Source organism: Staurois parvus, unplaced genomic scaffold, assembly GCF_062004578.1.
Source record: "Staurois parvus isolate SC_StPar_1 unplaced genomic scaffold, SC_StPar_1.0 ptg000488l, whole genome shotgun sequence".
In the NCBI taxonomy this organism is placed as follows: domain Eukaryota; kingdom Metazoa; phylum Chordata; class Amphibia; order Anura; family Ranidae; genus Staurois; species Staurois parvus.
The window spans coordinates 737,019-764,391 of record NW_028318284.1 but is presented as its reverse complement, the minus strand read 5'-3'; the positions used below and the strand labels follow the sequence as shown (position 1 = coordinate 764,391).

At 42.8% G+C, this 27,373-nt stretch overlaps 1 protein-coding gene across 1 annotated transcript in view; it reads left to right on the top strand.

The window, feature by feature from the left end:
* The first annotated feature begins 4,062 nt into the window (after positions 1-4,062).
* Positions 4,063-27,373, top strand: part of LOC149452206 (angiopoietin-2-like) — a 109,108-nt gene continuing 85,797 nt past the window's right edge. The window contains exon 1 of the mRNA XM_089689647.1: positions 4,063-4,531. Within this exon, the coding sequence (XP_089545773.1) occupies positions 4,229-4,531 (303 nt within the window). The 5' untranslated portion in view covers positions 4,063-4,228. The remainder of the gene's footprint in view (positions 4,532-27,373) is intronic.

The window sequence follows — 27,373 nt, the reverse complement described above, 5'->3', positions numbered from 1 at the left end:
AACTGTTTCTTTGCCTGCCCTACTATTCTTTTGTTAATACAAGCTAATCATTTATTTTGCCAGGGAACTACTTGGCCGGGTTATGTAGATGCTGTCACTAAGGGGTGGTGCTCTGCCCAGGGCAGAGTGATGAACAGAGAACCTGAAATATTCGGCGGCTTACGTAGGGGCTACCTATACTTAGTATGTATTGCAGTTGCATATTTAACGGTTTGCCAGGATTTCTTTGTATACCAATTCAAAACTCCACTTACTTAAAATAATCCAAAACCTTAATTAATCTGGACACTTATTAAAGAAAACACCGTAAGTATATTATGGTGTATTATATTATATTTTTTAAAAAAAACAACCGCCTCTAAATGTAGCTAAAAAATAATAAAAAAAAAAACAATTTCATCTAAACCAGGAGGCAGCAAAAGCAATACATCATAATGATGGTAAGTAATGTCCCTTGTGCTTTTTTTTTTCAACTAAACTTAAGCTTAAAAGTGATTCTAAACGTAATTTGTTTACATAACAAACATGTCATACTTCCTCTGTGCAATGGTTTTCCAGCCCTGATCCATCTCTTTTGAAGTTCCCCCCCAGGCCAGTGACCAATTATCCGTGGGTGCAGGGTATTCACTGAACATGGGCCCCAAGGAGGGCCTTCTGTGCTCTGACGAACACTGCACCCATGGATGATACTGTCAGGCGCTGCTGCAGGGGCTAAGTGCCCCCACATACAGTGTCATCTCTGCTGGCCCTGCTCCCTCCCACCCCTCTCATGCCAACCCTGCCTACTTAGCTTAGTCATAGCCTCTTCCCTGCGACCAGCTGTTCCCCTCCCTGGGGCGGCTGCTTTGTGATTCTGCTCTGTTCGGTGAATAATGTGTCACGGTGCCAAGGTGTCCTGTCCTGAGCCAGGTCCCCCTCCTCCCACCTCTGACAACTTTCCCTGGATGTCTAAGCTGCTGCAGAACTTCTTGGAGGGGGGTTGCTGGGTGTTGTAGTGAAGGGCAGTGGTTGGCAGCTGTGGGGTTCCCAAACCTCAATTACCCCCCTTCCCCCTCTTTGCCTCTCTACCCTAAACAACCCCCTACCTGCCTCTCCACCCTAAACAACAACAACCCACCTCTCCACCCTAAACAATAACCCTCCTACCTGCCTCTCTACCCCAAACAACAATCCCCCTCTCTGCCTTTCCACCCTAAACAATAACCCCCCCTCACCTCCATATCCTAAATAATAGCCCCCCCACCTCTCCACCATAAAGAAAAAATGGAGCTCTAAAAGGAAGAGGAAGAGCCTAAAAAAGGAAGGGGTGGAGTTTACAGATAAAGGGCTGGATCTTAAACAGGAAGGGGTGGGACAAATTTAGACAGGTGGAGGCACCTAATTTTAGTCTTCTTAGGGCAACACAAAACCAAAATATTCCACTGGCTATGGGGCACTCTGGGGGGCTAACTCCTGAGCCTCAACCCCACCCCCTGCTCCCTTCTCACTGGCTGTGATTGACACAAGGAGCAAATGGCTCCTGCTGCTGTCTCTGAGCCAATGAGGAAGGAAAAAGCAGAGAGCTTCTGCTCTCGTACACAACACTGGAATGAAATCAGGCTCAGGTATGTATAAGGGGGTGGGGGAGCAGCATGCAGTAGGTTTTTTACCTTAATACAGAAAAAAACCTTCTACCTTTAGAAACACTTTAACTACCGTATTTTTCGCTCCATAAGACACACCTTTTCCCCCCCAAAAAGGGGGGGGAAATGTCAGTGCGTCTTATGGAGCGAATATAAAGTGGCCGGTCCGGTATTTCCGCCGCCACCATGTCAGAATACCGGGCCAGCCGCTCAGCTGTTTTCTGCAGCAGGAACTCACCTGTTCCTCGGTCCAGCGCTGTAGTCTTCTCGTGCCGGCTTCTTCCCGCCCCGGCATCTGTGACAGCTGGGTGACCACTGCACATGCACGAGAAGCGCTGCGCTTTGTGAATGGTCCGGTGTCTTCTGGGACACATGACAGGTCCCAAATGACGCCGGGCCATTCACAAAGCGCAGCGCTTCTCGTGCATGCGCAGTGGGCACCCGGCTGTCAAAGTCGGGTGCCCACAGTATAGGAAGGAGCACTCCGCGGAAGTGGGAGCAGGTACCTGTCAAATTCAGGTACCCGCTCCCCCTTCCTCCCTAAAGGTCCGCAGTGTCTGGTCATCCCCTGTACTGTCCGCAGTCTCTGGTCATCCCCTGTACTGTCCGCAGTCTCTGGTCATCCCCTGTACTGTCCGCAGTCTCTGGTCATCCCCTGTACTGTCCGCAGTCTCTGGTCATCCCCTGTACTGTCCGCAGTCTCTGGTCATCCCCTGTACTGTCTGCAGTCTCTGGTCATCTCCTGTACTGTCTGCAGTCTCTGGTCATCTCCTGTACTGTGTCCACAGTCTCTGGTCCATCTCCTGTATTATGTCCGCAGTCTCTGGTCATCTCCTGTACTGTGTCCACAGTCTCTGGTCCATCTCCTGTATTATGTCCGCAGTCTCTGGTCATCTCCTGTACTAGGTCTGCAGTCCATTGGTTCAGAATATTTTTTCTCTTGTTTTTCTCCTCTAAAACCTAGGAGCATCTTATGGTCAGGTGCGTCTTATGGAGTGGAAAAATACGGTATATAGTGTCATCTAGAGGAGTAAAATACATATCTGCTACCTTTTGGCTTTCAGTAGCTAAAATATAAATTACCGTATTTTTCGCTCCATAAGACGCACTTTTTTCCCCCCAAAAAAGGGGGGAAAATGTCAGTGCGTCTTATGGAGCGAATATAAAGCGGCCGGTCCGGTATTTTTGCGGCCACCATGTCAGAATACCGGGCCAGCCGCTCAGCTGTTGTCTCCTGCAGGGCCTTACCTGTTCCTCGCTCCAGCGCTGCACAGTCTTCCCGCGCTGGCTTCTGTGACAGTCAGGTGCCCACTGCGCATGTGCTGTGCTTTGTGAATGATCCTGTGTCTTCTGGGACACATGAAAGGTCCCAGAAGGCGCCAGGCCATTCACAAAGCGCAGCGCTTCTCGCACATGCGCAGTGGGCACCCGGCTGTCACAGAAGCCGGCCCGGGAAGAAGAGGGAAGGCAACTCCGCGGAAGTGGGAGCGGGTACCTGTCAAATTCAGGTACCAGCTCCCCCTCCCTCCCCAAAGGTCCGCAGTCTCTGGTCATCCCCTGCACTGTGCCCGCAGTCTCTGGTCATCCCCTGCACTGTGTCCGCAGTCTCTGGTCATCCCCTGCACTGTGTCCGCAGTCTCTGGTCATCCCCTGCACTGTGTCCGCAGTCTCTGGTCATCCCCTGCACTGTGTCCGCAGTCTCTGGTCATCCCCTGCACTGTGTCCGCAGTCTCTGGTCATCTCCTGCACTGTGTCCGCAGTCTCTGGTCATCTCCTGCACTGTGTCCGCAGTCTCTGGTCATCTCCTGCACTGTGTCCGCAGTCTCTTGGTCATCCCCTGCACTGTGTCCGCAGTCTCTTGGTCATCCCCTGCACTGTGTCCGCAGTCTCTGGTCATCTCCTGTACTGTGTCCGCAGTCTCTGGTGCGTCTTCTGGTCAGGTGCGTTTTATGGAGCGAAAAATACGGTAATATTAAAATAACTCAGAAAAAATAAACAAATCAACAGAAAGTTACTGAACAGTTAATATTTTCATAATCATTTTCTACCATTCAAGTAAGAAGTAATTTAAACAAAAAACATAAAGCAAATAATGATTTTTAAAAAAATTTTCAAACTGTCCTGTGTAATGCGTATGCCTATGTATAATATATATATATATATATATATATATATATATATATATGTAATCCTCTGACTCTTAACGTGTGATAACTGTAACAGTATTGTAATAAAAGGCATGTGTGTGTATGGTATATAGGAATATTCTGAATTTACATTATCGCTTTTCTGGAAACTGTCAGTGCAATGAGTCACAGTAGACTTGCAGTGAGGAGGTTAATGATAAAGCATACTTATGTGTGGTATGGGAGCACTTCCAGCTTGTGGACTGCAAACACTGGGAGGGGACAGACAAAATTTGCAGCCAGAGAGGATTGCTTACTAAGAAAACTTCCTGGAGCTGTCAGAAAAACGTGGGTTAGTGATACAAAGGAGTTGTCTAAGCGCACACTCTGGGAAAGACTACGCAAGGCTCTTCTTTAGCAGTGTATATCTTAGCTTTGAGGAGGATCCCATTCCATCACTGCACAAGAATCTATTCTAGGATGGCAATGAACATGGTGCTGATTACACATTGCCTTTTGTTGACTTTGGTGAACCCAATGGTGGGCTCTCACCTGAAAGGGATTGAAATCCCTGAAAAACGTCACCACAAAGTCCAGTATGGACACTGCAGCTACACCTTTCTTTTGCCTGAGATAGAAAACTGTCATCCACCTCCAGCTGACTACCAGGTATCCAATTCATTACAGAGGGATGCGCCTGCACACCCTGACCTCCACTGGCCCAACAAGAAGATACAGGAGCTGGAAAGTATCATGGAGAACAATACACAGTGGCTTCAAAAGGTAATAGTACCCAGATAATGGTAAATGTTGTGGTATGTTATCTTAGTTAATATTTTTTTTTATGAACTTGTATTATTGTTATACATGATTTATATAGTTTCCAAGAAAGTAATAAAAGAAATCTGATTTAAAAAAAAATTTAAAATTCTTTATTACACATCGCAACCTGTCAAATTATTTCCTTTATTTTCTACCTTTCATTAGAAAAATTACAGCTTTTGTAGTCCTATTCCTTTTCCACACACACGTGTGTGTGTATATATATATATATATATATATATATATATATATATATATATATATATACAGTTGTGTCCAAAATTATTCAACCCCCAATGCTGTAAAGGGGTTTAGGGACTATAGTGTACATTTGGAATTGTATTCAGAATCAAATCCTACAAGGACGTTGTAACTACCCAAATGCAACTAAAATGACATCAATTGTTTATGTAATACAGTAGTAAATGGTTCTTATGTGGTTTCTTCATTGCCACAATTATTCAACCCCTTAAAGACTACCACTCTGAAGAACAGAGGTTCATACAGGTGCTTTCCATCAGGTATTGAAAACACCTGTGGATGTCACCGAGCAGCAATCAAGCATAATAAGCACCAATTAGGCAGCTTTAAAATGACTGTGATACTCAGCTCCTTCTAGACATTTACTGGTGTGGTTACAAACATGGTGAAGGCAAGAGAATGGTCCAGGAAGACAAGAGAAGAGGTGATTTCTCTTCACAGGAAGGGCAATGGCTATAAGAAGATTGCAAAGATGTTAAACATACCAAGAGACACCTTAGGAAGCATCATTCGCAAATTCAAGGCAAAGGGCACTGTTGAAACGCTACCTGGTCGTGGCAGAAAGAAGATGCTGACTTCGACTGCTGTGCGCTACCTGAAGCGTAGAGTGGAGAGAAGTCCCCGTGTGACTGCTGAGGAACTGAGAAAAGATTTGTCAGATGTGGGTACAGAAGTTTCAGCCCAGACAATAAGACGCACACTGCGTAATGAAGGCCTCCGTGCCAGAACTCCCAGGCGTACCCCCTTGCTGTCTCCAAAGAATAAGAAGAGTCGACTGCAGTATGCCAAAAGCCATGTGGACAAACCACAAAAGTTGTGGGATAGTGTTCTGTGGACTGATGAAACAAAATTAGAACTGTTTGGGCCCATGGATCAACGCTATGTTTGGAGGAGGAAGAACAAGGCCTATGATGAAAAGAACACCTTGCCTACTGTGAAGCATGGTGGAGGGTCAATCATGCTTTGGGGCTGTTTTGCTTCTGCAGGTACAGGGAAGCTTCAGCGTGTGCAAGGTACCATGAATTCTCTTCAGTACCAGGAGATATTGGATGGAAACGTGATGCAGTCCGTCACACACCTGAGGCTTGGGAGACGTTGGACCTTTCAACAGGACAATGATCCCAAGCATACCTCCAAGTCCACTAGAGCATGGTTGCAGAGGAAAGGCTGGAACATTTTGGAGTGGCCATCGCAGTCACCAGACTTAAATCCGATTGAGAACCTCTGGTGGGACTTAAAGAAAGCAGTTGCAGTGCGCAAGCCTAAGAATGTGACTGAACTGGAGGCCTTTGCCCATGAAGAATGGGCGAAGATACCCGTAGATCGCTGCAAGACACTTGTGTCAAGCTATGCTTCACGTTTAAAAGCTGTTATAACTGTAAAAGGATGCTGTACTAAGTACTAAGATTGAATGTCACTTGGGGGTTGAATAAAACTGATAATGCTGTGAGCACAGAAAAGACATTTGTGGTTATTTCATTATAACTGTTATGTTATATTTGTCTGACCTACAAGTGCCTCTTTAATGTAAATGTAAGCAAGATGACTGAATGATCAAAAGCAATGTCAAACTGGCCAAAACACTCAATTTCAGTGGGGGTTGAATAATTTTGGACACAACTGTATATAGCAGCATTTCTGTATGCTACAACCCTCTCCTAGTCATATGAACCATGTTATTACCTGTTATACCATTAAAGTGTATGCAAAGCCAAACCTTTATCCTTTTGATTAGACAGAGTAGGGAAAGGTTAAAACCACTATCATGAAATTTTTTGTTGACTGTTTTTTCTGGGGAGATTCCCCTATACTTACTGTACTGAGGTGCAACAGCAAAAGAAATGGAATCTGTTCAAAGTAAACATAGTTTCTATCTTAGTGTGTTTTCATAGGAACAGATATCCCTGCTTGAGGATTTTTCATCAACTCTTGCTCTAGTGACAACTCTAAAATTTTGGAGGAGAGAATTTTGCTAGTGGGAACACACACAGCTATAATTTATATTAAAAAAATTAGCGCTACAAATGTTTCTACGTTTAATAATGCCTGTAAATGTGTGTGTGTATTATGTGTGCAATAGGTTTTTTTTTTGTTGCCATTCCCCAACATTCAATCTCAAAAGAAAAATAGCCATAAGAACCATGAGGGTTAACATTCATCAACAGAGAAAACAGCCTAACACTATAGGCTAAGAACAATCGGCCAGCAGGGGAAATATTAGAATGGACAAGAGAACCTCATGCTGCAGTGACAAGTGAAATGATTTGCAGTAGTATTGTTACCACTACTAAATATAACAGATTTCTCCTGGTTGTTAGGGAGCGCTATCACCAGCGTCCTAACAACCAGTAACTCATCCCCACCTGGCACATTGAACTGTAAGTTGGGGATTCCCAACTGATAGGTGAATGAGGAAAAAAAAAAAAAAGTGGGAATAGCCTTGGTAAAAAAAAAAAAAAAATGGTGCAAGGTCCCTCTCCAAAATCCCCCCAAAAAAATCCTAAAAACCTAAAGGTCCTAGTACGGATGTCATAAAAAAAAAAAAATGTGTGGGGTTCTCAATTTCCATACAAGAGCTTTTAATTCAACCTATACGGTCAAATGTTCTAATAGCTATTTTTGTTTTAGGATTGAATATTGCGGAATGCTATCTGCCTAGCAAAAGGCAACAAAGAAACTATTGTATATATACACTGTAATACAAACATTATGGGTATTATTCTTTTTGTTTATGAGAATGATGAGACATTCGCAAAGCAATTTATTTTTGAGATATAGACGCCTTTATTTCAACATAGATTAGCTCTTTTGACTATACTATTGCAATATGCTCAAAAAATTACAATGTTGTCCCAAAATAATCCCCAAAGCAGATCCCAGTAGTAGAAGAGTAACTATGTTGAAAAATACATGTAAGAAAAGGTTTACTTTGATGTCTTAAAAATGTAAATGTGATTAAGTGGGAAGCGGACACAATCAATCAAGTGCTAGCTGTAATTTTTGTAATTCAGAAAAATAAAGTTAAAATTATTAAAATATTAGATGATAAAAAAAAAATACTAATGCTCAGAGCACTTTAGTGAAGTTTTTTCAAAGTCACTAAATTATATTCTATACCTTATACAGTTGTGACCAAAATTATTCAACCCCCAATGCTGTAAAGGGGTTTAGGGACTATAGTGTACATTTGGAATTGTATTCAGAATCAAATCCTACAAGGACGTTGTAACTACCCAAATGCAACTAAAATGACATCAATTGTTTATGTAATACAGTAGTAAATGGTTCTTATGTGGTTTCTTCATTGCCACAATTATTCAACCCCTTAAAGACTACCACTCTGAAGAACAGAGGTTCATACAGGTGCTTTCCATCAGGTATTGAAAACACCTGTGGATGTCACCGAGCAGCAATCAAGCATAATAAGCACCAATTAGGCAGCTTTAAAATGACTGTGATACTCAGCTCCTTCTAGACATTTACTGGTGTGGTTACAAACATGGTGAAGGCAAGAGAATGGTCCAGGAAGACAAGAGAAGAGGTGATTTCTCTTCACAGGAAGGGCAATGGCTATAAGAAGATTGCAAAGATGTTAAACATACCAAGAGACACCTTAGGAAGCATCATTCGCAAATTCAAGGCAAAGGGCACTGTTGAAACGCTACCTGGTCGTGGCAGAAAGAAGATGCTGACTTCGACTGCTGTGCGCTACCTGAAGCGTAGAGTGGAGAGAAGTCCCCGTGTGACTGCTGAGGAACTGAGAAAAGATTTGTCAGATGTGGGTACAGAAGTTTCAGCCCAGACAATAAGACGCACACTGCGTAATGAAGGCCTCCGTGCCAGAACTCCCAGGCGTACCCCCTTGCTGTCTCCAAAGAATAAGAAGAGTCGACTGCAGTATGCCAAAAGCCATGTGGACAAACCACAAAAGTTGTGGGATAGTGTTCTGTGGACTGATGAAACAAAATTAGAACTGTTTGGGCCCATGGATCAACGCTATGTTTGGAGGAGGAAGAACAAGGCCTATGATGAAAAGAACACCTTGCCTACTGTGAAGCATGGTGGAGGGTCAATCATGCTTTGGGGCTGTTTTGCTTCTGCAGGTACAGGGAAGCTTCAGCGTGTGCAAGGTACCATGAATTCTCTTCAGTACCAGGAGATATTGGATGGAAACGTGATGCAGTCCGTCACACACCTGAGGCTTGGGAGACGTTGGACCTTTCAACAGGACAATGATCCCAAGCATACCTCCAAGTCCACTAGAGCATGGTTGCAGAGGAAAGGCTGGAACATTTTGGAGTGGCCATCGCAGTCACCAGACTTAAATCCGATTGAGAACCTCTGGTGGGACTTAAAGAAAGCAGTTGCAGTGCGCAAGCCTAAGAATGTGACTGAACTGGAGGCCTTTGCCCATGAAGAATGGGCGAAGATACCCGTAGATCGCTGCAAGACACTTGTGTCAAGCTATGCTTCACGTTTAAAAGCTGTTATAACTGTAAAAGGATGCTGTACTAAGTACTAAGATTGAATGTCACTTGGGGGTTGAATAAAACTGATAATGCTGTGAGCACAGAAAAGACATTTGTGGTTATTTCATTATAACTGTTATGTTATATTTGTCTGACCTACAAGTGCCTCTTTAATGTAAATGTAAGCAAGATGACTGAATGATCAAAAGCAATGTCAAACTGGCCAAAACACTCAATTTCAGTGGGGGTTGAATAATTTTGGTCACAACTGTACATGTATGTGAGCTACACATTTTGCTGCAAATAGGAATAGGCAAATCTGTCTGAGTCCAAGTCATGAGGGAGTCTTTAAATTCATCTTGAAATCTGTGAAACCATAATTTAGCAGAGAATCCCATTGTCTATGGGGGATGATTCTTGATAATACATTTTGGCCATTTTCAATGATAAATGGACAAGCCATTGTCAAAAAATTGCTTGGGGAGCTGCGCACTACCATGGGGAACTTTAACCACTTGCCTGCCGGGCACGTATACCCCCTTCCTTACCAGGCCAATTTTCAGCTTTCAGCGCTGTCGCACTTTGAATGAGAATTGCGTGGTCATGCAACATATGAAATTTTTATAGTTTTTATTTTCACACAAATAGAACTTTCTTTTGGTGGTATTTACTCGCTGCTGGGTGTTTTATTTTTTGCGCTATAAACAAAAAAAGACCAAAACATTTAAAAAAAAGTTTTTCTTTGTTTCTATTATAAAATTTTGCAAACAGGTAATTTTTCTACTTCACTGATGTGCATTTATGAGGCTGCACTAATGAGCTGGCACTGAAGATGGGCACTGATGGGTGGCACTGCTGGGCACCAGTGCCGGTCCCTCCTCTGACAACTGCCAGCTCTCGGCAGTACTTTCCTCACGCTGTAACAGCATGAATAAAGTGCAGCTGATAACCGGCAATTGCATTTCCCGGTGATCAGTGTATCATTGGACACGCCTGATCACGTGGTAAAAGGCCGCTGTGATTGGCCTTTTACCATATCACATGATCAGCTGTGTCCATAGGACACAGTGATCAGGAAGATCGCCAGGGGCGTGCAGGAGAGCACATTCTGGGAGGACGTCATATGACGCCCTCCCAGAACTGGCCAGCCGCAGTGAAGCCGGCTATCTGCGGTCGGCAAGTGATTAAGCAAAACAAAGGAAAAAAATACAACATAGAGAGAGTCCTTTTAATGAGACCCCAGGAGTAACATAGTAAAAACACCAATCCTTTAAATCATATGCTTTGGAGATGCCTTTAAACTGTATGTAGTACAGTATAAAAGTAGAGCATAATATGAAAGCGTGTGATTTTAACAGGCAAAGCTAGCGATAACCCGTTCTTAATGTGCAAAATTAAGTTGAGAAGATTAATTTTAACTTGAAAAGGGGCTTTTTTTAGGCTCCTTTCACACAGGCTGGATATGTTATGTGCTCAGCAGGGGATTAGTCCGCTGATCCCCTGCTGGGCTGACAGGGGCTACTGGATGACAGGTCCATTTTCGCTACACTTATGCAGAGCGGACACAAACACAGCCTGCTCTTCTCTATTGGCAGTCAGATGTAAACGCACTGGATGTCTGTTTACACATGACTGCCATCCAATCTGGCCAGATGTAGGGGAATGGATCCCCCTTCCAATTGCTTTTGCCGGACTGGATTGGAGGTAGCTAGGTGTAAATCGACACAAGTTCGTTTACATCCGACTACCCATAGAGGATAATGGAGGGTCCAGTTGGGTCCGTCTGAAAAATGGACAGGCAGACCTGATCGGACTACCTGGGTGAAAGGGGCCTTAGGTAATTTTAGTTTTGACACCTCTTTTTTTATCAAGTGGTAATAGACCTCAGTTGACTTGTGGAAGTAGACACAACAGACTTAAAATCTATAGAAATGTTTACTGTTAAAAAGTAAAGCTAAAACCTTTAACTTCACATAAACTAGTCAGTGGCAAACCGTTTTATAGTATAGTTTGTGAGCTTCTTTTTTTCACTATAGTACACTGCATTGGTCATATAAATGTAATAAAATGTCAAAATGCATATGAATACTTCAGAACCACAATCCCACATTACCTGACACTTTCCCATCCTCATATCCCCTAACCTCCCAGAAAATATTCAAAACATAGGCGTCAGGTTTATGTTTGGTAGAAATTGGCTACTGTCAGGACAGTACCTAAATAGAAAACAAATAGAGAAAAGGCAGGTTGTGTCTTGCAGTAAAAATTTGAGTTTGTTATCTGAGAGATAATAGCCACATGTATTGTTCAGCGGCTGTACAGTATGTACAAAAAAAATTATAATAGGCAAGTATAAGAAGACTGGTAAAAATGCTGCCACATGGTAGTTGCGGTGTTCAAGTGTTTCTAATGTGACCGCTTCCTCCTCTTCCCTGTCCTCCACCCCTTTTCCCCCCCACTTTCCATCCCATTTATCCTTCACTTCTTCCTTCTCCTCCCCCTTCCTCCACCTCCTCTATTGGGAGCATATCAGATATCACACAAACATATTTAGAAAAAAAAAAAAATTAAAAATGTAACAGTCCAAAAATAGATAAGAAATAAAATTAAATAAATAATGTTATAAAAAGTCACTCTGTGCCAACTTCAATCATCAATCTTCATATTCAGCCTTTCAATGACTCACAAAGAAACCTCAACATAAAAAGAAAAATCACATAGTGCATTATCTTAAATAAAATATAAATGAAACAGATCTGATAAACGCAAACAACCATGCGTGATCACAAATAGTGAAAAAAGTGTCAAAACAGTGCCAGTGAATCAATCAAGTGAAAAATATGCATCCAAAAACGTGAAATACTGTGTCCACATCTATGGTGTAAGGAGTGAATACCCTTACCAAAATATGTAAATAATATGCCTTTACACCTCCCGGCAAGGGTATTATCACAAATTCTGCTTCAACAAAAGGATCATCACAGCCTCATGGATCAGATCAAGATATCATCCAGACATAGTAGCTTTCAAGTATAACCATGAATCTCCACCAATCCACCGATGCCCACCATATATAGAATAAATCATAGCGTAAACCCGCATATACAATTTAAAATACTTTATTGAATATGCTTACATCATGACTCTTCTTTAAAATAGCCTTTATCAGAATATCCAAACCTTTCAGAGTTCTCTGGTTCCTCCACATGGACTTCTATGAGGTTTTGCCAGATTCTAAAATGGCCACCGGATCACTTCCAGTTCCTCTATGCGTCTGACATCACTTCTCTTGACATGTTTCATCACCTGCCTTAATCATAAGAGATGTGATTTTTCTTTTTATGTTGAGGTTTCTTTGTGAGCCATTGAAAGGCTGAATATAAAGATTGATGATTGAAGTTGGCACAGAGTGACTTTTTATAACATTATTTATTTAATTTTATTTCTTTTTGGACTGTTACATTTTTTTTTTTTTACTATATTTGTGTGATATATACTTTTGGGAATATTGGTATTAGCATATTCATATTCACAGTTTTTACACTTTTTGGGGAAAAGTGTATCTTTATGCTATTTATAGCCTTATTGTATTGAATTATGCAAGGGATACCGTAAAATTAACATATAGCATATCAGATATGAAAAATGTACCAGCCATTTGAGTACCTCAAGCATGAATAAACACATGAATCTGCACCACAGAGCTCAGTGGAAACAGAACCTCATTGATACAAGTCAGCAGAAAAAGGCCTGTACTACTACTCCTCTTCGTATGAAGCAAAGACTTGAACCTCTACAAAATTCTCCTACACCCACCCCTCCTACTCCAACAGCATCCTTCCTAAGGCAGGTGTCTCTTCCACAGCTGCTGGAGTGGAATACTAAATATTGCCAAATCACTCCCATGCCCAGCACCTTAATGCCAGCTTGGCAAAACGGCTGGCTTTGCAGCTTCTTCAATTCCATCTTATTGGATAAGCTCCCTTTTGTGAGTTAATACCACAGTGATTGCACCACAGCTGCCATTATTTTTCCTGGAAGGCCATCCCTGCAGGCTGGTGGAGGGCAGAGATGGAATCAAATGGAGGTGAAAGACAGGCAGCAGTACATGGAAAGGGAAAAGGCTATAGCCAGGAAAAGGGCAGACAACATCAAAAACTGAATGTGAAATAATATCCTTTTCCAACTAAACAATTGCATACTAAAGCTCCTGGGGCTCCACTCTATAAGACTACAGATGCATCGAGATCTCTGAAACATTGGTCTAGGAGAGAAGTTTGCTGACATTACATATAAACATAACCATTCATTTTTATGTTGTGGGTTGTCTTATCCGTATGGAATTATCTCCAATGATAATTTGAACAAAACATGGAGTGGAGCCAGACTCTTACATATAACTATGTGCAAAATAAAAAATGAAAATATGGTAGTTTTTAAATAAAATATTATTATGAATCCCTCTGTAGTTTTATTACCTGTTGATCTTGCTAGTAGATCATTTAGTTGTCCACTTACAGTTGCAAGAAAAAGTATGTGAACCCCTTGGGATTACGTGGAGTTTTGCATGAATTGGGCATAAAATGTGCTCTGAACGTCATCTAAGTCACAACAGTAGAAGAACACAGTCTGCTGAACATAATACTACACAAACATTAGATGTTGCCATGGTTTAATTGCACATAACATGTAAACATTCACAGTGCAGGGAGGAAAAAGTATGTGAGGCCCGAACTTAAATGACTTCTCCCAGAGCTAATTGGAGACAGGAGTGAGCCAACCTTGACTCCAATCAGTGTGATGATATTGGTTGTGTTGCTGACAGCTGTCCTGCCCTTAAAAAACACACACCTGTTTTGGGTTTACTAGTTTCAAGAAGCACTGTCTGATGTGAACCATGCCTCGCAGAAAAGAGCTCTCAGAAGACCTACGATCAAGAATTGTTGACTTGCATGAAGCTGGAAAGGGTTACAAAAGTATCTCCAAAAGCCTTGATGTTCATGTGTCCACGGTAAGACATACTGTCTACAAATGGAGAAAGTTTAGCACTGTTGCTACTCTCCCTAGGCGTGGTCGTCCTGTAAAAATGATTGCAAGAACACAGCGCAGAATGCTGCATGAGGTAAAGAAGAATCCCAGAGTGTCAGCTAAAGACCTACAGAAATCTCTGGCACATGCTAACATTTTTGTTGACACATCTACAATAAGGAAAACATTAAACAAGAATGGAGTACATGGGAGGACACCACGGAGGAAGCCATTGCTGTCCAAAAAGAATATTGCAGGACGTTTGAAGTTTGCAAAAGAACACCTGGATGTTCGACAGCACTACTGGCAAAATATACTGTGGACAGATGAAACCAAGATTGAGTTGTTTGGGAAGAACACACAACACTATGTGTGGAGAAAAAAAGGCACAGTACAGCAACATCAAAACCTCATCCCCACTGTAAAACATGGCGGAGGGAGCATCATGGTTTGGGGCTGCTTTGCTGCCTCAGGGCCTGGACGGATTGTTGTCATTGATGGGAAAATGAATTCCAGAGTTTATCAAGACATTTTGCAGAAAAACGTATGACCATCTGTGCGCCAACTGAAGCTCCGCAGAGGATGGGTGATGCAACAGGACAATGACCCAAAGCATACAAGTAATTCAACAAAACAATGGCTGCAACAGCAGAGAATACGCCCTCTGGAGTGGCCCAGTCAGAGTCCTGACCTCAACCCAATTGAAATGCTGTGGCATGACCTTAGAGAGCGATTCACACCAGACATCCCAAGAATATTGCTACACTGAAACAGTTTTGTGAAGAGGAGTGGTCAAAAATTACTCCAGATCGTTGTGCAGGTCTGATCTGCAACTACAGGAAACGTTTGGTTGAGGTTATTGCTGCCAAAGGAGGGTCAACCAGTTATTAAGTCCAAAGGTTCACATACTTTTTCCTCCCTGCACTGTGAATGTTTACATGTTATGTGCAATTAAACCATGGCAACATCTAATGTTTGTGTAGTATTATGTTTAGCAGACTGTGTTCTTCTATTGTTGTGACTTAGATGACGTTCAGAGCACATTTTATGCCTAATTCATGCAAAACTCCACGTAATCCCAAGGGGTTCATATACTTTTTCTTGCAACTGTAGTTGCAGGGCAAAAGCCTTCCACTCCTAGCCATTCATCAAGAGTTTCACCCTTACCAAGGCTTAATCATGGAGGCAGAGGCTATCAAAGAGGAAGTCGCTTAAGTAGGATAACCAAATGATCTTCAAACCATTAACCCTTACAACAATTAAAATAATTTAGTGAGGCATCCTGAAGTGATACATTAACCAAAGTGGGAATCCTTGGATTGGCTGAGGGGTCAATCTTGACATCATCCAGCAGCTTCTCTACCTCAATCAGTCAGAGGAAGCCTTTTTTTCGACTTGACTCAATTTTGTTCTGGGAACAGGATAGGAAGTCCCCATTCCACTGCTGGAACACAATGCTTACATCATCAGTTGATAAGATGTCAGTTGCCTGCACAGCATCCTTGTTTGACCCTCCCCTGTTCCTCTCCATCAGTGCTGGGGTCACATTAGCTCAGTGATGGAGTAAAACTGAGAGAAACACTGTAAAACTAGTCAGGGCCAATGTGAAAAAGTGTATTGGATTTGGAAAAATAAATAACTTCTATCATTGGCTGTCCATGTGTGGATGTTGCTGGGTTACATAAAACTATTAGAATAGTTTTTAAAAATTTTTAGAATGGGATGCCTCAGGACTATCCATAATTTTAGAGGGTGCTTTGAAATTGTCCGTAATTTTAAAGGGTGCCCTAACTGAAAAAAGGTTGAGAAACACTGCTCTAGTGCTTACATGTATTACAACTATGGATTTGGGGAGACTAGGGCAAAACAAAAACTGCTGTCGACAGCAGTGCAGCATAGTAGTGGCGACTGACTGCATCATATATGTTAGTTTAAAAAATGTATTAAACTTGGAGGGATAGACCAAGTACCTTTATTAGCACGTAAGTTGTCTCCTAGACACTTTCATGTAGGCTCTTCCTAAAAGTAGGCAACTTTTTTTTTCAACTGGTGCTATATCCCAGAACCCTGGTAAGATCCTACAAGAGTTTCATTCCTTTTATACTGATATTTATCATCCACACAGGAGCATATTTACCACAAGGCATTTGCCTAGGGCAGAATTTTTTTTAGGGGGGCAGCACTGGTCTCCAGAAGGAGGAACATGGGGACCAGGTGGGATCCAAGAGAGGCTGTGGGCTGCTTGATGGTGTATGCAGAGCCCCACTGTTGTTCCTGGGGATGGCCAGAGCAGTGAAGGTGAGTGTCTTCCCTTCTGTCGGGGGGGGGTGTTAGTGGAAGGCTCTCTCGGGTGGGGGAGGGATGGGGCAGGGGTGTTGTTGGTCACTGTCAGGCTCTCTCCGTGGGGGTGGGGTGTCTGGTGTTGGTTGGTGGCAGGCTCTCTCCGCTGGGAGGGGGGGGGTGTCCAATTTTTGTGTTGCCTAGGGCAGCACAAAACCTAAATACACCACTGCATCCATCCCGAGGTGACACCTCCTCATCTGTTAACAGCTTTCTGACTTCTTTGACTCTCCTTTCTCTTCAGGAGGCCCATAGAGATTTAATGGACTAGCCTATCACTTGCTCCACATAAATCACCAGGGCCGGACAGCCTTTCTCATGCTTATTATAAAGCTTTCCCTGACCTTCTGATTCCACATATGACTCATTATTTTAATTATTTACGGGACGGGGGCATTGTACCTTCTGGCAAAAATAAAGCGTTTATTAGTGTCTTTCCTAAGCCTAATAAAGATACTACTGCCATTCCTAATTATCGTCCTATTTCCTTGATTAATTGCGATCTTAAGATTCTCACTAAAATTCTGGCTTTACGCCTTAATACGTTTCCTGCTCATTATATTCATGATGATCAATCACGGTTCATTAGAGGTCATCAAACTCTTGATCAAATCCGCCAAACCTTGGCACTACTGTCTGCTTTACAATCTAATTGGGACAATTCCTTGCCGAGGGAAATCCTGCTGTTGTCTCTAGATCTCCATAAAGCATTTGATAGTCTGACTTGGGACTATTTATTTCAGACGTTGGGTGCATACGGGTTCTGCTCCTCCTTCCCGACTCTTTTGCAAGCTTTATATTGTCACTCTTCAGCTCAGGTTTCTATTCATGGGTATAAATCAGCTCCTCTGCCTATTGGGAGAGGCACTAGACAGAGTTGCCCCCTTTACTTTTTGCATTAGCATTGGAACCCTTTGTTATTGCTATTTGTTCTGACCCTGCTATTTCAGGTATTTATTGTAGCCAATGAGATCACAAATGTGCCTTGTTTGCTGATGATGTCCTCATGTATGTGTCTGCTCCTCGAGTGTCCTTGCCTAATGTGCTAACTCTTCTCTATGGCCTCGGGTCACACCCTGAATTCCTCTAAAACAACTGCTTTAAATATTTCTTTACCCCCATCGGAGGTTTAGTATCTTTGGGACAACTTTGATTTTCAATGGGCCCCTCGCTCACTCCCCTATTTGGGGATTCATATCACGAGCTCTATTTCAACATTATATTGTGCTAGTTATCCCCCTCTTTTTAAACAACTCAAGACTGAATGGCATAATTGGGCAGACCTCCCTCTATCCTGGTTTGGCAGAATCAATTCCATTGAAATGACATTTCTACCAAGACTGCTATATTATTTGCAGACTTTACCAATTGCGGTCCCCAGAGGGGAAATCTTACGCTTACAATCTGACATCTCTAGATTTGCATGGGGAGGCAAACGTCCTCGGGTCAATAATTCAACTTTATATTCTCAGAAAAAGCATGGCGGTTTGTGACTTTCTAATCATATGACTTATTTTCATGCGGACCAGATAATGCAGCTCTCCTACACTACAGCCAAGGGCTATGTACCTCAATGGGTTAGCATCGAGGCCCTATCTTGTCACCCTTATGCTATTGGCTCCCTTATGTAGCTTCCCAGTCGGTTGAGTCCTCCCATCTTTTGCCCTACATTATCCTACTCTCTAGCAATCTGGGATAGGTGGCAGACCCGTAAGTCTTTATTTTCCCCACATACCCCTCTGGCCCCGGTCTTTTGTAACCCTGAATTTACGCCTGGTTTTAGGCCATCTGTGTTTCAATGGTGGATCAATAAGGGCTTTTTACATATTGGGGATTATTTGGAGGGACTTCATCCATATTCTTTCCAATATTTTCGGACAAAACGCCAATTGCCTTCTAGCAAACTGTTTTGCTATAATCAAATTATGTTTTTTATAACTAGCAAAATTGCTGACGGAATCCCGTACACTCACGTAGTACGTCTCTTGTAGGGCTTCTGGGGCGGTGAAAGGTCATCTGTCTATTATATATGCTTCCCTTATTGATCCAAACGTTAATCTATTTTATATGATACAATGGGAAAAAGATTTAAATATTTCTCTGGAGTTGGATGCTTGGCGGATGCTTGGCGGGATATGGCTAACGCTCTATCTAAAATCTTGATTAAAACTACCCTTATTGAATCAAACTACAAAATGCTTCTCTGTTGGTATTTAGTCCCTACACGTCTTGCTAAAATGTACCTATCCGTGTAACCCTTCTGTTTTCGACATTAAGGACAGGAGGGAACTATGCTCCACATATGGTGGAAGTGCCCTGTGGTGACTAGGTTTTGGATCCGGTTATTTAATTTCCTCTACTCAGTAACAGGAATTAATATTTGTAGGTCCCCTGAAGTGGCCCTATTTCAACAATTAACCACTGATATTCCCAAGAAATTGGTTAAATCGATTCTTTATATTCTGTTGGCGGCGAGAGTTACGATAGCCAAACACTGGAAACGGTCAGCAATATCGCTGGACTTAGTCAAACTTAAACTTAATTGTATCATGACTAATAATAAACTTACTAGTATACTATAGTATATAACAATACTGCTAAATTTGAGAGCAGTTGGGATCCATGTATTTGGTATATTTATGTTATTTAACAGATTTATTGGCTGGCTCTCTTTTTTTTTTTTTTTTTTTTATTCTTTACTTTTTTTCCCTCAGTCTTTTCTTTACTTTCCGTCCTTTTTACTTTTGTCTACTTTATCGGTGATATTATTTGTACCATCTTGTTTGTGGTACGGTATGTTGATAATTGACTAAAATTTGACTGTACCTAGAAATGTGTTATTCTTATTGCATATTTTTTGTCGATTTTGTTGTTTTGTTATTTACATCGTGCTTGAATGCATCAATTCATTCTCTGACGTTCCACAACTCACGATGGTGGGTTGCGTTTTCTGTTTTGTTTTTTTTTGTGTATTGTTTCTAAAAAACTAATAAAAATTATTGAAATATAAAAAATGTATTAAAATGTACCAATAATTACACTTTAAAGTTAAATCATAGTTTGAATCATGGAAAGTCCCATAGACCTGAAATAATCCTCTCTGCACTGGTTTGTTTTGTACAAATTTTGGGGGAGTAGTATGGACTTTTAAAATCCAAAACTGTTGATGTAGCTGATGTAGTTTTAGCATTTAAGTATGATTGGTTTGGATATTTGCTCTAATCAAATAATCAACAATTGTCTTCCAATTCTGACAAAATTTGTCTGATTGGCAGCAGACATTATACTGCTACTGTCTGTTTTCTTAATTGTTTCCTTCTGGATATACTTTCTGGATATACTACTAGCTTGTAAACATGGCACTTAATCATATCATGTTTCTGGTTGTATACCAAAGTTGTGTCATTATGGCATTCACATAAAACATATAATAGCAAATAAGATTCACAGTACAATAATACATTTTAACATTTTTAGGATTCCAGAATTTGTGGTTTGGGAGTAGGGAGGACAAAGACAACCAGAAACTGTCAAAATTGTTCACCCACTACTTGTTCACTCACGATACATTGCTGATTGGAGTACTTTCTGCTGATCATTTCCAGTACCGGTGGCTCTTCGGTTCTGTATGTGTACTGTACTACAGTTGAAACATAGCAGGATACACAGGGGTAACCACTTACTGCCATTAACTCCTTTCTGTAGAGCTTCTTCAGTTTGGTGCGATAAGAGTGGTATCACTATAATCTTTTACATCTGACTTCCACAGAGCAACTGCTACTCCAAGGGTGGAAACCAGGAGATAGCCTCACCCCCTGACCAGATTGCAGCCCCACCATTAGAGTGTCACTAAACCAACATCATAAAAAGCGACCAATAAATGATGACACACAAATCTATCTTTCTACCCCTCACCTCACCCCTTCAGTCTCCTCTCGCATTACTAACCTACTAAGCGACATATCGGCATGGATGTCACTTCTTCAAACTCAATCTTTCCAAAACTCTTAGTATTCCCCCCATCCCCTGCCCCCTCCCCTGACTACTCCATCAAGATCAATAACACAATCATCAGTCCCTCATGCCAGGGTACTATGTGTAATCCTAGACTCCCATCTGTTCTTTCACCCCCAAATCCAATCACTGTCCAAATCTTGTAGCCGTTCCTAACCACGGAAACCACTCAGCAACTTATTCACTCCCTTGTTATATCTCGCCTTGACTATTGCAACTCCCTCCTCATTGGCCTACCGAATCGCAGGCTATCCCCTCTTCAGTCTATCATGAAAGCTGCTGTCAGACTTATCCACCTTACTAACCGTTCTGTATCTGCCACCCCTCTCTGCCAATCCCTCCACTGGCTTCCCATTGCCCAACAGATAAAATTCAAAACATTAACAATAACGTATAAAGCCATTTATAACTCTGCCCCAAATTACATCAACGATCTTGTCGTAGATTGGATCCCATGTAGTAGAGACTGCTGCAAGCAAGCCTGCAAACAAAGTCTCCCATGTCCCACTAACACATGTGAGTCACATCTGCTGGGGGGCAGTGCTGCCCAAGGCAAACGCCTTGTTTGCCTCACAGGAAATACACCCTGATCAGGGTAGCACATTTTGAGCTAGATAGTATTTCTTATATAAATTGCTTTTATAGAGGTAATGCATGAATGACTGTAAGAGATTGCTTAGTGTTTTATTTTGGAGGGGTTCCCGGCTAGAATTCCCAGATCTGGGATAATGAGAAGTTTGCACTATTGCCCAAGAGAGTCCAGGAAGTTATTGTGTCTGCTGTAAGGTCATTGTCTTATGTAGAATCATGGTCAGCTTACTTTGGTTATTCAGGGAAGGGAAAATACATTTTGTTTCAAAATTTCTCTTTTGAGTGACATGTGATCTTTCTCATGTGCCGGATCAGTTTAGCTCAGGCTGAATTGACTTAGCTGGAATCTGGGGATATTGCTGTTTACAATAACTCTGCCCATTGTAATAGCATAGTCTTATTTAAAGGCAAAGGTCCATCCATTAAGAATAAAGTTTTCACTGGTCTGACTGTAGCAAACAAAAGTCAAAAATCTTGTTTGTTGTCTTGATTGCTATTTACTGTTGTTTTGGTAAAGCAGAAAATTGCTGACCTTAGACACAAACTATAGCATTGCATGTGTACAGGAATTCAAGTACTAGTATGTGGATAAACCTACCTTTTCCATCTTGGCCCTTATTCAGGAGTCTCAAAAAGTTATATAGGCCCACAAATAGATACTACTAGGCTGATCATTTGTTAGCTCTAGCTAGGCACAGCTTCCATTCTAAAACCAGCTGCTGCTATGAACTGCTATGTGCCCCTGTACTGGCTTCAACCAGTGTCAGCTCAATGACTAAGTGGTCAGCACTTCTTAGCAGCACTAGAGTTGTTGTTTCGAATCCCAACCACGACACTACCTGCCTCGAATTTCCATGTTCCCCCTGTGCCTGCGTGGGTTTCCTCCCACACTCCAAAGAGATGCTGGTAGGCTAACTGGCTCCTGTACAGGCTAAACACCTTGAGGGCAGGGACTGATTTAAATGTATAATATAAATGTAAAGCGCTGTGTAAAAATTGATGGCGCTATGTAAGCAGGTGTAATAAATAAAATGTTAACTCCACCACTGGACTTATTATCACATATGATGTTACTGGGCTCACATAAACGGTATATAAACCTTAACAATGAAATTCTTATTTCATCCCTTTTGGTCTCTTAACCACTAGGGGACCGCCCACAGTACATATACTGTGACAAAGCGGCACCTGTGCGCAGGATCACATATATAAACGTGATCCTGCATTTCCGGGTAGGGGCACGCGCGCACCCGCCCTACCCGCTCTGCCGATCGGGAGTCAATCAACGGGTCCTGGGGGGTGATTGCTGACAAACACTGACAGGGAAGAAGGATGCATTGTTTACAATGCAGCTCTCCTCCCTGTCAGTTTGGGCACACTGCTTGGGATAGCTGAGCACAGCCGTCGCGATCAGTGTGCTTACAGTGAAGCACACACACACCCCCCCCCTGCCCCCTAGTAAAACACTGCCATCACACAGTTAACCATTTGTTTGCCTCTCATTGTTAACCCTTTCCTCCCCAGTGCCATTAGTACAGTGTCAGTGCTTTTTTTTTTTTTAGCACTGATCACTGTATTGGTGTCACTGGGGATGTCAGTGACCCCAAGTCAGTTCCCCCCAGTGTCAGAATGTCCGCCGCAGTCTCGCCATAAGTCACTGATCACCACTATTATTAGTATTAAATGTATCTATGCCGCCATTTGTAAACGCTATAAACCAATTTATTTACACATATTGGGTTTTTTTTCAGCAAACTCATGTCCCAGAATAAATTTTTGCCTAAATTTATGATGAAATTTGATTTTTAAATTCTTTTACTTGACATGTTTTATAGCAAAAAGCCCAAAATATAGTTTTTTTTCTCACAATTGTCGGCCTATTTTTTTTTTATAGCGCAAAAAATAAAAAACATACAGGTGATCAAATACCACCAAAAGAAAGCTCAATTCGTGGGGAAAAAAAGACATACATTTAATTTTGGTGCAGCGTTGCATGATCGCGCAATTGTCAGTTAAAGTAATGCAGCGGGGTAACACAAACCACTTCTGTAATCGCTTCCTGACCACCCTATAACAGAAATACTGCTGCAGGGCGACACGGGTGTGCAAAATCACATATATATACGTGATTCGCACTCCCACGGATTTCACACCCCTCCCAGATAGCGTCAGATTGCCCGTCAGTACACCAGTCATCACATTAAACCCCTTGATAGCCAGGAACATGCTCATACACAATAAACCACCATTGCTGGTATAGTGTCTGAACAGATCAATATCCAGAGAGCAGAGTGCCAGTACTAGTGTCGAGCCACCTTTTGGTGAACTGGCGAGCACCAGTGGCCCAGTACATCCTGGTCTTTTACATCCCAGCACTGCATTATCAGTTGGTGATTTGGCGAGTCCCATAAGTGCAGTACTAGCTGGTGCGGTGGCGAGCACAAGTATTGTCCCGCAACCACTAAGAATTTGCCCACAGGCCCATAGAGCCCCTAGTATCCTTCCGGATGTGCTTGCAAATCCCGATTGCAGCCCACAAATTCTGAAGCACCCATACTTCCCCCATTCACTGCCCAACCCGGAATTCAGGTGGAAACAGCAAATTTAACTACTCCCCTTGATTTTTTTGGAGCTGTTTTTTATGGGAGATCTGTATGCATTGCTTGTGGATCAAAGCAATTTATATGCACAACAATTTATTGCTGCCAACCCAAATTCAAACCTTGCCAGACCATTCGCATGGAAACCCAATACGGTTTCCGAATTTAAATTTTTTTGGGGCCTAACCCTCAACATTGGCATGACAAAAAGAAATTACCCTATTTGCCGGCGTATAAGACGACTTTTTAACCCATGAAAATCTTCTGAAAAGTCGGGGGTCGTCTTATACGCCGGTATACGGCGAGTCGGTGTCAGGGTGGCACTTTTTCGAGGGGCAGCGCGGTGGCGGAAGGAACACTAAGTACAGGGGCGGGCAGGGGGCTGCTGTACCTTACCTGGCTCCGGTCCCGGTCCCACGACGATCCGGTCCAGGAAGCGCGGCTGCTCCTTCTTTCAGTTTGGCCGCTCGATGGTCACGCGGCCGCTCGGCTCTGCCTCCTCACCGGTGATTGGGCGCCAGCACTGGAAAGGCACACAGGCGACCAATCACCGTCGAGGAGGCGGAGCCGTGCGGCCCCACGAAAATCGAGTGAGGGAGCGGCCAGTAAGTGTGCAGCAGCACCATGCTGTGACACTCTTGGCACTATTCCTCTCCCCCACTGACACTAACGATGGGGCACTGTTCCTCCCCCACTGACACCAACGATGGGGCACTATTCCTCCCCCACTGACACCAACGATGGGGCACTATTCCTCCCCCACTGACACCAACGATTAGGCACTGTTCCTCCCCCACTGACACCAACGATGGGGCACTATTCCTCCCCCACTGACACCAACGATGGGGCACTATTCCTCCACCCCAATGACACCAATGATGGGGCACTATTCCTCCCCCACTCACACCATCGATGAGGCACTATTCCTCCCCCCACTCACACCAGTGATGAGGCACTATTCCTTCCCCCACTGACACCAAGGATGAGGCACTATTCCTCCTCCACACTGACACCAATGATGAGGCACTGTTCCTCCCCCACTGACACCAACGATGGGGCACTATTGCTCCTCCCCACTGACACCAACGATGGGGCACTATTCCCCCCCCCACTGACACCAATGATGGGGCACTATTCTCCCCACTGATACCAATGATGGGGCGCTTTTCCCGCCACTGATACCAACGATGGGGCGCTATTCCTTCCACTGATACCAATGATGGGGCGCTATTCCTCCCACTGACACCAATGATGGGGCGCTATTCCTCCCACTGACACCAATGATGGAGCACTATTCCTCCCACTGACACTAATGATGGGACACTATTCCTCCCACTGACACCAATGATGGGGCACGATTCTTCCCACTGACACCAATGATGGGGCACTATTCCTCCCATTGACTAATGATGGGGCACTATTCCTCCCACTGACACTAATGATGGGACACTATTCCTCACACACTGACACTAATGATGGGGCACCATCATTGGTGTCAGTGGGAGGAATAGTGTCCCATCATTGGTATCAGTGGGAGGAATAGTGCCCCATCATTGGTGTCAGTGGATGAAATAGTGCCCCATCATTGGTGTCAGTGGGAGGAGTAGTGCCTCATCATTGGTATCAGTGGGAGGAATAGTACCCCATCATTGGTGTCAGAGCGAGGAATCATGCCCCATCATTGGTGTCAGTGGGAGGAATAGCACCCCATCATTGGAATACCATACTGAAATAGCATACCATATTGAAATCAAATCTGATGTTTTTTCATTTTTATTTGGTGTGTGTTGGAAGAGGGGTAGTCTTATACGGCGAGTATAGCTCAAACCCTATATTTTAACAGGAAAAGTAGGGGGTCGTCTTATACGCCCAGTCGTCTTATACACCGGCAAATACGGTAATTGTGGTTGTATTGGTCCACAGATCCAATTCATCATATGCCCGTGTTCTATGCTGCCATGGCCAGGCATAGATATGAGAGTATAATGTGTTTCTTGCATTTCAACAACACACTCTGTAATCCTTGGGGTGACCCTGAATTTGACTGGCTCCACAAAATTCAGCCCCTCGTAAATCACCTTAACCAAAAATTTGCAGATGTCTATATTCCCCAGTAAAAAATCTGTGTTGATGAGTTCCTCATTCATTTTTCTGGCCAGCTTGCATTCAAACAATTTCTCCCCAGCAAGCGTGCCAGAGATAGGGTCAAGATGTATACGACCTGTGAGAGAGCAACAGGCTATACATATCCAAGTTTTGGATATACGAGGGAAAAGATAGTCATATGGAGCCTTCCGGATGCCCAGACTACATGGGGAGCAGTGGCAAGATAGTTTGGGACTTGGTGTCATCCTTTTTCCATACTGGGTACCACTTATACATGGACAATTTTATTCAAGCATGCCACTATTTAGACATTTGTACAATTGGAATTGGCGCATGTGGCACTGTGCGACCTAATGTGTGCCCACCATTAGAAGTGGGTGTATGCAGGGCGGTATATTCTAATGGTGGGCATACCACACACTTTTTCTGGCAGAGATCTCTTCTCTTTTTTTCATTCAGCCCACAGGCTGCAAAAAAAAAAAAAAAAGAACATATCATATATACCCAACAAGGACCAGCGACGTACCGGTACATCCCTGGACTTTGAATCAATATACCAGGATGATGCCTACAGCTGCAGGCATCATCCTGGTATTGTTTCTTTCAGCCGGCGTTTGGCTTTCATTTAAAAGCAATCCTAGTGGCTAATTAGCTGCAGGATTGCTTTTAAAAGTAGCAGGAGATGATGCCCCCCTCCCCCGCTGCCTTCCACTGCCTTCTCGGGCAGTCCAGTGCCATTGGGGGAACCTGAGAATGCAGTGTTTCTGCCAGCTGACCATAGAGCTGATTGGAGACCGGAACAGTGCCAAACATCTCTATAGTCTAAGAAATCGGAAGCTACGAGCATTTCATCACTTCAGTTTCTTAGGATGTAAACACGCCATTTGTAAATTGGGAAAGCATCTGATCACACATTTCTTGGTGAGATTAGATAATGTAAGATATCCGAGTCTGACCCCAAATTTCTAAAAAAAGAATATATGACAATGCCCATCGAAGTTATAGGGTATATTTGTATTCCCTGTGATTAAAAAAAAAACAATGAAAGGGACAGTGTAAAAATAATTAAAAAAAATTCAAAATAACACAAACCCCCCGCGTGCCATGAACATCACATTAAGGGCAGTAATTCTAGCACTAGACCTCCTCTGTAAATCCACAATGGTAGCTTGTACAGGCTTTCAAAGCGTTGCAAATGGATATTAAAAATGTATGCAGTTTTTTTCGCCATTGCACGGGGCATGCACAGTTTTAAAGCATGTTTAGTATCTATTTACTCGGCATATCATCATCTTTTATATTTTACCAAATAATTGGGCAAAAAATTTTGTGTTTTTGTGCATTAAAAGTGAACAAAGGTGTCAGAAAAGGCTTGATCTTCAGGTGCTTAGAAG